At 42.0% G+C, this 13,325-nt stretch overlaps 1 protein-coding gene across 2 annotated transcripts in view; it reads right to left on the bottom strand.

Moving 5' to 3' along the window:
• cdk5rap1 (CDK5 regulatory subunit associated protein 1) overlaps positions 1 to 13,325 on the bottom strand; it is a 205,607-nt gene that overhangs the window by 52,154 nt on the left and 140,128 nt on the right. For both annotated transcript variants that reach the window (XM_087272514.1, NM_001110379.2), the window contains 1 exon segment: positions 5,914 to 6,011. In XM_087272514.1, the coding sequence (XP_087128640.1) occupies positions 5,914 to 6,011 (98 nt within the window).

Here is a 13,325-nt window from a genome sequence, read left to right as displayed (position 1 = left end):
GAGCCCGAAAGGGAGGACCTTGTACTGCCATGCTCGACCTTCGAACGCAAACCGCAGAAACTGACGGTGGCGTGGAAGAATGGAGACATGAAAATACGCGTCCTTCAGGTCTATGGCTGCAAACCAATCCTGAGGACGAACGCATCGGAAGATGCGCCTCTGCGTAAGCATTCTGAACGTCAGCTTGTGAAGGCAGCGATTCAAAACGCGCAGATCTAGGATTGGCCGTGACCCACCGCTCTTTTTGGGTACGATGAAGTACGGGCTGTAAAACCCGCTCTCCATCTCGGCTGGAGGTACCGGCTCGATTGCACCCTTCGCCAGGAGGGCAGCAATCTCCTCTCGCAAGACAGGGGCGGACAGGGGATTGACCCTGGTGAAATACACGCCCGTAAACCTGGGAGGCCGTTTGGAGAACTGTAGTTCGTAGCAGAGTCTGATCGTGCGTATGAGCCACCGCGAGGGGCTGACCCGCGCTAACCAGGCAGGCAGAGCCCTCGCTAATGACGTCATCGCAGCAATCGTTGACATATCCGCGGAGGGGCAGCGAGGAGCGGGTGTGCTGATCCGGGGAGCGCGAGGGTCCCACAGAAGAGCTGGAGGAGAGCGTTTCGCTCTGGCTCCGCACCCTGACTCCTGAGAGGGGGCTTGGGGGCTGGGAGAAGGGAGACCGTCCCCCCAGCGCCCGAGAGCCGCTGGCGGAGCATGCAAGCCCTGCGAGCTGAGAGGCAGCGCGTCCCAGACTGGCGGGGCTTGAGCTGTCACATCCGGGGAAGGGAGAAAATGCTCTTTGATCGAAACTTTGGTGGCACTGAAAGTACCATTGGATTTTGGGCCCCGCCCTCCAGCGGGGAAAGAGCAAGTCACTTCTTCTCCGGATGGCCTGTCTCAGGGACGCTTCGCGGTCCGTTTACTGGACTTAGCGGCGCCCTGGGCAGGAGGGGCTACCCGCTTTCGGCGTGCTCGACGCGCTCGCTTCGCCGGAGGCGGGGGCGGGGCATCGGCCGTTGGCGGGCGCCCTCGGCGAGGAGCAGGGGAGGTGGATGGCTCGGCCGGGGATGGAGCGGGCTTACGGCCCCGCCGATAGATGACTTTGCCCATCGCATCCGACTGCTCCTTCACCGCCTTGAACTCCTGGGTGAATTCACCGACGGTGTCGCCGAACAGGCCAGCCTGGGATATGGGCGCGTCAAGAAAGCGAACTTTGTCGACATCGTGCATATCTGCCAGGTTTAGCCAGAGGTGGCGTTCCTGGACCACAAGTGTGGACATCGTCCTCCCCAGTGCGCAGGCGGCGGACTTAGTGGTCCGGAGAGCATAGTCGGTCGCCGTACGCAGCTCGTGTAACAAGCCTGGGTTAGACCCACCCTCGTGCAGCTCGGCCAGCGCCTGCGCTTGGTAGCGCTGGTAGGTGGCCATCGCATGCAAGGCGGAAGCTGCCTGGCCCGCAGCCTTGTAAGCTCTAGCTCCGAGGGAGGCAGAAAACTTACAGGCTTTGGACGGGAGACGGGGCGGACCACGCAAAGCGGGGGCGCCACGCGGACAAAGATTGACCGCAATGGCGCGCTCCACCTGCGGGATCGCCTCATACCCCCTGGCAGCTCCACCATCCAGGGTGGTGAGGGCGGAGGCGGACGCAGCGCGGGCAGAGGAAGGTGCCCTCCAGGACTGCGTGAGCCTACTGTGCACTTCCGGGAAGAAGGGGACGAGAGGCTTCGAAGGCTTCGCCTTCTGATCCTCTACGTAACACCCATCTAGTCGGTCCGGCCGCGGGGCTGGGGGATAAACCATCTCCAACCCGACGGCCGAAGCAGCCCGAGAAAGCACGGCCAACATGTCCGCTTCAGGATCCGTTTTGACGGCGCTCGCTTGCCCAGAGGGGGCGAGCGGGTCCGGATCATCGTCGGACAATGAAAGCCCACCCTCCGATGCCGCGGAGGACATCTGATCTCCGGTGTCAGCGAGCGTGAGAGCTACCATCTGATTAGACGGATCACTCGCAGTACCCGAAGCTTGGATGGAGCGCTTGGAGGAGCGAGAGGTCCGCGAGCCCGTGGGCGGCGGATTGTCTCTCGCTGAAGCCCTCAGATCTGCCCGAGCGCCCGCTGCAGAGCAGGAGGCAACTGGGGTGTCTCGCTCTCTTACGAAAGCTAACCGCGATCTCAACTGCGCAACGGTCATGGCATCGCAGTGACGACATGAACCGCCCCCGAGCACCACATTAACATGCTGGACCCCCAAACATGTAATGCAGTGATCGTGTCCATCATCCGGAGCCAGGAAACCCCCGCAACCAGAAACGCACAGTCGGAGCGCCATCCTGAAAAGGACGTGCTGCACAACTGTGTTGCTCTTTTAGGATTTGCAACAATACGCACTGCTCTTGGAGGACCGGACCCAAAGGGACGCCAGGCAAGGGAGATACCCAGCTCGACCGTCTGCCGCTGCGTGGATTCGCTCTGGACCGGGATACAATCGTTCTCTCGAAATGGCTGTCGATCAGCAGGAGGAACCCTCATAAGCTCGATCAGAAAAGGCTCTGAAGCGAAAAGGATAGCGTCTGCTGGCGCCAGGTGAGCTTATATACTCAGTTGATTGCTTATGCCGCTCACCTGCGCAGGCTTGCGCTGCCAATTCATTCTTAATTGGCCCGTTCAATACTCTTTCAGACGAGTAGCTTCTGAAATAACCTCCCAATACGTGGATTTTAACAATCAAATCCACTTATAGTGCTGGAGTTCCCCCCGAAGGGGAACCAATGTTATCCACGCGCACACGCAAACCCGGGAGATTTGAAACCTGTGGCCCCGCCCTATAACACAGAAAAACCCACACACACGCACGCACGCATGCACGCACGCACACACACACACACACACACACACACACACACACACACACACACACACAAACATGCCGGTCGATTGAAGTCACACTGCAGATGGATATTATTGAGTCTCTACCCAAAGATGAAACCTCAGCATTATAACCCTTAAGCAGTTGGAAACTACTGGCAACTTCTGAAAACTACATGCTACAAAGAATACTCCATCAGCCGTTTGTTAAAGGAAGGATCAGTAAAGAGTACTGAACCTGGATCGTTTTTTTCCTCCATTTCTCAAGTGTAAGTATGTGCGATTAAAGTTGTTGCCTCGTTTACTCTAGCTTGCAAATGTATTTAGTTGTGATTTGTTACTTATAACCGCGTGTACTGTATCAGGTTAATTCGCTATATTCTCATATCGTGTGTTAAGCCACATTAAAAACGCGATGCATGCCGCTTTGTTTACGTTCCGTGGAGGAGGGTAATATCTGTGTGTGTGCGCGCGCGCGTTGTCGTCCGGAGGAGGGTTATGTGTGTGTATGTGTGTGTATGTGTGTGTGTGTGTGTGTGCTTTGTCGTCCGGAGGAGGGTTATGTGTGTGTGTGTGCGGGCAATATCTGTGTGTGTGTGTGTGTGTGTGTGTGTGTGTGTGTGTGTGTGTGTGTGTGTGTGTCTGAGTCTGTGAAAAGAGCAGAGAGTGACAAGCTAGGAGATCTCCTCGCCAGTTCTTGGAGAGTTAGCTCAATAAAATCGTTAGTCGTCGATATTTTTTTAAGACCATCGTCTGTATTTACATTCACCCACTTGCCTTACACTATTGAGCGTGTATGCACTGTGACTACTTTTATAATGTTGATTAGCTGCTGGGCATTTCACTCTGCCTCTCGCTGAAGGCAGTCAGTGTGGGCCAATCACAACATTCTGTCATCGGTCCAATCAGCGCAGATTAGCTTCGCGCTAAGGAGGGGTTTGGGAACAAATGAATCACTAGATGATTCATATGGGAGTCGCTGGGATAGTTAGGTAAAAATAAATGCAGATAATAAGAACATGAAAGTTTTTTTTGACCTTGCATGCATATTAGACTGTTGTTGGAGACCCTTACAACCAAAATATGACCCTATTTCATGTATAATATGGGCTCTTTAAGGGAATTAGGAACCTTATTGTAAAGTGTACACTACTTCAACATGTTACATTTGTAAACTCTTTGCTGACTTACCCAGCTAACCAACATTATAACTTTTGTGTTACTAATATCTATGGGTTTATTACATAGCAGTGATTAACGATTTTACTGGATCTCAAATTAGTGAAAAACATGCACCTCTTTCAGATACTTTTCTGTTACATAACAGGAAGAATTTTGCCAGATTTGCCAGACAAAAAGTAAGCAAAAATTGAAAGAAAAAATTGTTTTATTGTTTGATCATGTTATTTAACCTACAAATAATATGTATATGTGTAAGTAAACATTAACTAATTAAGTTGTTATTAAAAAGGGAAACATTAAAATACCTAAGAGTATGTTAACATTAAGAAAGCTTATGTAAAAATCATTGTTCATCATTAGTTCATAGTAAATTCGAAATCTGATATAACAAGTTTTTGATAATTTGCTACCTTAATTCATGACATCACATCTGCACTCATTAGGGGCCTCATGTATAAACACTGTGGCAGGCACTTGGCCAGTTGTAGAGCGAGCGTTTGGGCTGCTGCCTTGATAAGAGTGGAGGGGTGCTGCTATACCCTAACAAAGTGTTCCTCTAATACATCTGTATCTCCCACAAACACGGATACTACTCCAGACAGTAAAGTGTTGCCCACAATTGAGGCAACTCTATCCTCAGTGTGTTAGTTCAGCATTCCCTGTTCCCTCTGCCTGTTCGCTCCACACTTTGACGATGCGCCACTGTTCTCCTCATAACCTGCACCTTTACATCTACCATTTATTTTTTAATTCACTCACAGTGCGATGTTCAGACCCCACTGCATTAACCAATCACCAACGGCTGTTCATTGAATTATTTTCTGTCAGTTTTGAAAACATATTAGCGTTTAATTTGACAGATACAGATTTATGTTTTATAAACCATTATTAATATAATTCTTCATTACAAAGTTTTAAATTTCCGAAAGATGGTTTGCGGCTGGAAGGGCATCTGCTGCGTAAAAACTTGCTGGATAAGTTGGCGGTTCATTCCGCTGTGGCGACCTCGGATTAATAAAGGGACTAAGCTGACAAGAAAATGAATGAATGAATGAATGAATGAATGAATAAAGTTTTAAATACATTTATTGTGTGTTTCCCTTTCTGCAATAAAGGAATATAGACAGGTCCTTGGTAATCATTTACCAAGTCCTACATTTATATATGCATCCAGACTCTGTTGTTGCAGTTAGATGTTTCTAGAGATAACACTCAAAATTATCCTTTAATTTTGTTGGATGAGAAAAGGAAAGGCGTAAATGTCAAAATGGTTAGCCACTTTGCAATCTGTTTACAAAAAAGGTGGAAGGAGAGCAGTCCATAATTTGCTTGGATGTGGGCATGTGTGAAGTAGTAGCAAGAGATGTATAAAATGGCATGAAATTCAACCAGACCGATTATGGGGCATAACTCGGACAATTTATAAAAACAAGCTGCATATTTTCATTTCAACTTGGCACATTGACTTGACACATTGAAAGTATCTCTCATTTATAATAGGTGAAAAAAGCTAAAGTTGCTTACATAAAAAAAAAAAATTCACACTAGTGCCACAGCTACAAACTCCCTTAAATCTGCATAAAACCTTTTAATTAATTTAAAAGTCAAATACGGTTCCAGCTATATATTACTTGGCAGAAAAAATACCAAAATGCCAGTTTTAATCACAAAGGCCCCCAACCATTTTGGTTATTAGACTACCAGACCACAATATTATGCCATTGTAAGGTAAAACATTATCTTCAGGCTTAACATGTAGATAGTGTTCACTGATAACTGTTCTGCATTTAACACCATCAGCACTTTTAAACTTACAGCACATTAAAAGCATTGCTTAAAGAAGGCCCAGAACACCAAGTACTTTAACAGTTCTTACCCACGTCTCATAGCATGAAGAATCCGACTGCTGCCACTCTGCACTGGCAAATGGAGGTGCTTGCATATATTACTTCTCTCCTGAATCAACTGTAACACCTGGTAAACACACACAAACAAATTTACATTTGAATATAGTAATTACAGGCAAACTATTAATAAGAGAGAAAAATAAATCGTTTTAGAATATATACTAATATCACTCTTAATGAAGAAAATCTAAATATTTCAGCCACAAACGAGTAGAAATTATACAGATATTGTGATTCAGTTATAATGACAGTTATGATTCACTTATGTTTTTTTTTACAAACCTTTGTGAGTTTGAAAAAAGTATATGTATTTTGTAAAAAGCTGAAAACCTGTAAAAAGAAAAACATTCATAAAAATTTGAAACCATTGAAGGGTTAGTAAACGGTGAGTAATGTTACTTTTTTGGGTGAACTGTCTAACTATCAGCACATCTGCTTTATACTGATTTTAATAAGATCAGCCAGTGGGATCACTTCACTACTTTACATCAGCAATATTTTGCAAAACAATACTGTATACTTTAAGCTCAGGAATAGATCTGAATATCATTCTACAAGGTCCCAGGCTTGCAAAATGAGCAGTCATGTGATGCATGTGATTAGCATAATAAAGCATAAAATTAAATACCAAGGGGATAAAACAGAGGCTTTCCATAGGTGATTATGTTTGGTTGAGCCAGTGGATTATTTGAAATGTAATGCAACAGTATGACAGCAAAATGGCAGGTACGTCATCATTGATATGACATGTTGATTGAAGTCGTTCGACACCTGAGCCAAGAAGAATCAACCTACAATCGAATCGTTGTTAAATCCAAACCCATCCCTATAAAGGTGAAGCAAATGATGACAGAGAAATGTGTCAGCTTTTGCTGTAAAGATATTAGGTCTTTTACAGTTTTTCTCAGTCGCTTTGGTGCGTTTCTCACAACACTAGTGCATTTTTGCACAACATTTAATGCATTCCTCAAAACTATTAGTACAAACTGCAAAACCTAGCTGATAACCTGCAAAAGCGTGTCACCTGCTCAAAATGGATAGTTCATTCCTGAAAAGCAAGTATTCATGTCAATCAAAGTCAAATGGCTTAGTCATGTTTTCATTATGACAGTTTACTCAATACATTTTTTCAATGCAAAAAAGTCATATTTTGGTGACACTTCCTGAAAATGCTCAAGACAGCACTGTATACTATTAGAACAGCTATTTGAAAACTACAGTAAAGTTAGACATCACTGCATTGAGTGAGGTATCTGAGTACAAGACACTGAATATGTATGTTTCACATTTTTACTGCAGATGCTCTTTGCAATTCTAATTTATTCCCAGCATTGTGCAAAAGAATAAACACACCCTTATTTACAACAAACATGAACTCCCTTTAGGTAGAGCTGTGCACAACTGTACACAATATTGCAGTACAAATTGGAACTGAGCCTGCAACATACACAGGTCTGTAAATCATTCATCAAATTGTTCAATTTTAAAGATATTTTTCAGGAAAATAAAGATTTAAATTTGTTTTAAAAAATTAGCTTGATAGATTTTGACAACTAGTTCAACATTTTTGTATGTAATGACTCAAGTAATGAAATGAGGACTATTAGTTTTATATGGAATGACTATTCAGCATTTACAAGTATAGTTAATTTTGACTGACATGACATAAGCAGATGATAATGTTATAAACAGCAGAGAGTTGTATGAAAGCAATTGATGCATGTCCAAAAGCATTTGCAATTTGTTGAAAAGAATGAGAAACTGCTACTAGGATGTGCACAAATGACTAATTGTTTTGAGAAATGCATGACCTGTTGTGCAAATGTAAATAGTGTTGTGAAAAATGCACCAAAGCAACTGAGAAAAACTGTAATATTGACAAGGAGGTTGAATTTTTTGTCATGTACTGTTGGCTTATTTAGGTTATTATTTGGAGAGCTGGTCGATTGATTGAATGATTGATTGATTGATGTTGGAGGAGATTTTTTGTATTTCTTTTGTTCCAGTTTTCAAGTGAACATATAGCCTATGTTAATAAATTATGTTAAAACATGATTTATGACAGAAGCTGTGTGCATGCATACATTTGAATAATTTCAGGCAGTAAACAGGTTCGGACTTTTAAAAAGCTGTCAATCAAAATGTCTACCTCGAGCCAAATTCTGTCTGGCTCTGGCCCTGTCGGGCTTAACTTGTAAGGCCGGATTACAGCTATGGTGGCAACAATACAGTGCAATCGGAAAGTATTCATAGCACTTCACTTTTTCCACATTGTTTTATGTTACAGCCTTATTCCAAAATGGATTAGATTTATTTATTTCCTCAAAATTCTACACACAACACCCCATAATGACAATGGGAAAAAAAATATTTTTTTGAAATTGTTGCAAATTTGTTAAAAAAAAAAAAAAAAAACTGTAAAATCACGTGCGTAAGAATTCCAACCTTTGCTCAATACTTTGTTGATGCACCTTTGGCAGCAACTACAGCCTCAAGTCTTTTTGAATATGATGCCACAAGCTTGGTACGCCTGTCTTTGGGAAGTTTTGCCCATAACTCTTTGCAGTACCTCTCAAGCTCTATCAGGTTGAATGAGAAGTGATATATAGACAGGTGTATGCCTTTTCAAATCATGCCCAATCAACTGAATTTACCACAGTTGGACTTCATTTAAGCTGCTGGACATCTCAAGAATGATCAGAGGAAACACAATATATTTGAGATCAGTTTAGAACTTCACGGCAAAGGCTGTAAATTAGTTTTAGTTTAGTTTAACACAAATGTCAATGTTGAGGTTCAGTTCACCGTTGAAGACTGGAGAGCAGCTCTACTAAAGGAATCAAGCTGAATCAAGCACACCAGAGATGACAGTTAAGGTGACACCCTAACCCTAACAAAAATTCCATCAACGGCAGAAATGAAGAAAAATCTTGGGAGAAACCATTCTCAGCCAGAGCAACCAGCCATCATCTGGCCAAACAAAAAAAAACATAATTGTGATTTCTGCCGAAGGACTGTGTCAGACAAATGTCTTCTCTATAACAATAGAAAATCAGAATCAGTTTTTTTGACAAGTGTGCTTCACACACACAAGGAATTTGTTTTGGCTACAGAAGTTTCCAGTGTACATAAAGTGACAAGTGACAACACAAAACCAGACGGTGTTTGAAGTGCAGAGGATGGATTGGATGACAGCTGAGTAGAACTGCACGAGAAGCTCCTGTGGCAGGTTAAACTTCCTCAGCTGACGAAGGAAGTACATGTACAGTTTCTGCTAGGATTGCATCTAATAGAGTCTACGTGAATGTCCCACGTCAGATCCTGAGAGATGGTGGTGCCCAGGAACCTGAATGACTCTACTGCAGTTCATGATGGTGAGTGGGGGGAGTGCAGGGGGGTTTCTCCTGAAGTCCACTATCATCTCTACTGTTTTGAGCGTGTTTAGCTCCAGGTTGTTGTATCTGCACCAAAACGCCAGCCGCTCCACCTACTGTCTGTATGCAGACTCGTCACCGTCTGCATACACTATATAACAATAGTTTCTTTGCATTTGCACTGTAGGGCCCACAATATGTGTTACTATCATTTTTACCATTGAGTGTCACTGAATTTCTACAGCGATAGATAAACTACAGCGATACTTTTCATGCATGTTGTGTAGCCATTATGTCTGATGATTTTCTGTGGAGCTAATAAATAATTTATGTTGATGCAACAGAATAGAATTTTCTATAAATCTTGTATAATCTTGTATTTATCAGTCCTTTTCATATATAACATTATGTCACAGCTTTTGATCAGTTGTGAGCGAATTGTTTCTCAACAGTGTTCTTTTTCTATTTGCTGATGTTTTGGTTGAGTGCTTTCAATGTTAAGGTTTTATTTTTTGCATATTTCTTTCTTTTATTTTGGAAAGGTACAAGTCAATATTTCAAATTTGTGGAGAGTTTGATATGGAGTTGACTAATCATCAGGCTACTATAAAAAAAAACATTGAAACTTGTGACATTTAATGTGATGGGTCTATATTGAGTTTATGCATATCTTAAGAAGCTAGCAAAAAGAAGCAGAAATTATTTTTTCTGCAGGAAACAGATTTGACAGAGGCTGGGCATTAGAAATTAAAAGATGAATGAGTAGGCCAAGTATTTGCACCATTGTTTAATTCCACATTAATCAGTGCTGCTGTATTAATACATAAAAATTTATCATTTACATAATCTGTCTTCGACATATACAAGGACATATTTATTCTGGACAAAGAACAATTTTAAGTATTTATGCTACAAATATTGATGACTGTTTGTTAATTTAAAATCAAGTCTTCATTGTCTTTTTTTTAGAAAATATACTTGATAGATTTTCAACTAAATCAGTGCCTGCTAACGAAGTAAAGTGTACCGTTTCATATGGATGTTGGATGTATTTATTGGATGTATGGAAGCTGGAACACTCACAAGATAGACACTACTATTTTTATTCACAACATAGATTTAAATAAAGATTACACATGAAGTTCAAAAACAATGTTTCCCGGAAGCTCGGGTACTTGATATTGCTTCCCAAACTTCAGCTGTTCTTAAACATGCAAAAGAAATTGAGACAGTCATACTGCATGCTAGCGTAAAAAAATATAAATATTTGTTATAAATATAAATAAATATTTAAAAAAGACAAAAAGGGAAAGTTTAAAATTGGTTCAGTACGTATCTTAGAGAAAGGACATTTATAGTAAACATAGATCAATGTTGATCATAGGATCATGCCATATTATATGGTGTTCCTCAAGGTTCTATCCTTGGGCTGATTTTATTTTTATTATATGTGCTTCCTTTTGGTTTAATTCAGAAATATAGCTTAAATTATCATCTTTATGCTGATGCAATAAAAACACTGTTGCAAAAGAAAATTTGTCTAACTGCATGTCCAATATTGTACAATTGATGACATTTGAGGTTGAAAAAAGATTAAACCAGAAATTCTTATTGTGGGTAAAAAAAACCTGAGTGAGAGAGGATTGAAGCAGAATTGTGTACTATACTGTAGGTTTACAATCTTACATAATTAAACAATGCGTGTTATTTTCGACTGTGATCTTAATTTTAAATTTCATATTAACCAGTTACAAAAATATGTTTTTATCACTTGAGAAATATTGCCAGAATTCATTCATGTAACTGATACAACATGCAGCAACCAGAGTTTTAATGAAATTTTAAAAAATGAGGTCATGTAACACCAGTGTTAATGGTATTACCAGTGCACCAAATGGTAGATTAGGTGTAGTTCGGTTGATTTGGTCCGGACCAAGGGCAATAAACTGTTGTAAACTTCTAAGAGCCCCAAAAACCAGGGAGAATCTTTCGATTGTCTTCAAAGCAGAATCTTTTCAAAGCAGAAATGCTTTTTTTGTCCGCTTATGGTGCGCACTCGAGTTAGATTGCTGCATTCGCACCTTCACAAATGAACTGCACCAAGAGGGAAAAAGAACTTTAGTGCGATTCAACCGAACAAAATAAGGCCCTTAAAGGGAACCTATGGTGAAAAATCTACTTTTCAAGCTGTTTGGACAGACATGTGTGTAAGTATAGTGTATATACTGTCATATTGGGGTGAAATAAACGAACCCAGTCCTCTTTTTTTTTCAAATTTAACTACATAAAAACGGAGGACCAATGGAGTGGTTTTTAGATCGACCGCAACTTTACGTAGGAGTGCAGTCCCCCCACCCACCAATATTGATTGATAGCTGAGCACATTAACATGTCTCCGTAGTAATGCATAAAATCATATCGACAAGACAGGACGAGCGCAAAGCAATTGGAAAAAAGGTCTGTTCTATTTGCTAGGATCATTAATCATCATCAGACGTGATCAAGAGTAAGTTTTACAAGTTCAACATGTTTTAAAACGTGTGCATGTGTATAATGAAGTATAGCCATTCACTGCAGATTCACTTCATCAGCACAGCCTCACTCACTGTCTCTCTCATTGTGCGTCTGCGCTATGTATGTGTGTGTGTGTTTGTGTGTCTGACTGTCTACGTTATTTATGTGTGTGTGTGTGTGTGTGTGTTTGTGCTATGTGTGTGTATGTGTCTGCGTGTCTACTCTATGTATGTGCGCGTGTGTCTGCGCTACGTGTCTTTGCTATGTGTGTGCGTGTTTGTCTGAGCTACGTGTCTTTGCTATGTGTGTGTGTGTGTCTGCGCTGTGTGTGCGTGAACTCATTGTTGCAACTCCACAAAAAATGCATCAAATACTGATTGATAGTTCTTATTGTAGTATTTCTCACAAACGTTACGTGAGATCTGCTTCCTGAGAAAGCCGAGGGCGTGTTGAGGCATGTTGCCGAAAGGCACGTAGGAACAGTGGACAGGGAGGAATTGCCTTTAAAGGCCCAGTGCAAAAAAAACAGCAACAACCTTTTCCCAACTATAATACAGACATTTCAAACAGCTATAATAAAAACTCTGATGGGTTTTGAGCTGAAACTTTACAGACACATTCTGGGGACACAAAAGACTTATAATAAATATGAAAAAATGGGTAACCTGTGTGCCCTTTAAGAGTGTTTTCACACCTGCCTTATTTAGTTTGGTTTGGTTCCTCTGGGTGCGGTTCGTTTGAGCAGGTGTGAATGCAGCAATTGTACTAATGTTTGCACCAAGACAGACCAAAAAAGCGTACCGAGACCTCCTTGAAGAGGTGGTCTCAGTACGGTTTTAAACGAACCCTGGATCTGTTCTTTTGTGGTGAGAATATAATTCGAACCAAAACAGACTTAACTGCAAAAAGTACTGTGCCTTTTGGAATAATTCAGCTGCCGTAGGCCGATGTGCTGTGCATTAAGGGATATGGAGGAAAATTATTTGTTGACAGTGTTTGATGCAGCAAAGAAAATCACTAATAAATTAAAACTTCTTTATTATTTTATGCAAAAGCCTTACATTTTAAAGAGAAACATAAGGGCGATCATACGCCCCCAGACTATAATTTGTTCCAGATGTTTCTTTCCCTTATTTATTCATTTGTTTATGTGTTTGGCGCATGTACTGGCGTGCGATCGGAAATCTGTGCCTGCCTCTCCTTTCACTCCGCCCCGAAGCCCCAGCTGGCCCTCCTTGGCCCAAGGTATTCGGCGGGCCAAAAAAGGCCGGCCGCTGGCCTCAAGAAAGCCCCGATTTGGTCCGATTAGGCCCCAGAAGTGACAGTGGAAATGCGACTGGCCTTGGCTCGCTCGCTTTATGCGCGATAGTGGAAACGCAGCTACTGTATGACAACACTTCAGATGACTGTTTTACTGCCCACAGCTAATCAATCTGTCAGATTCTGGAGTGCATTACAGCTCTAAAGAACATTCTAAATAATAAATTATCATA

This window comes from Danio rerio, chromosome 11 (assembly GCF_052040795.2).
Source record: "Danio rerio strain M-AB ecotype USA chromosome 11, GRCz13ab, whole genome shotgun sequence".
NCBI lineage: Eukaryota > Metazoa > Chordata > Actinopteri > Cypriniformes > Danionidae > Danio > Danio rerio.
The sequence above is the reverse complement of the archived record's forward strand: the minus strand, read 5'-3'. Positions and strand labels throughout refer to the sequence as shown.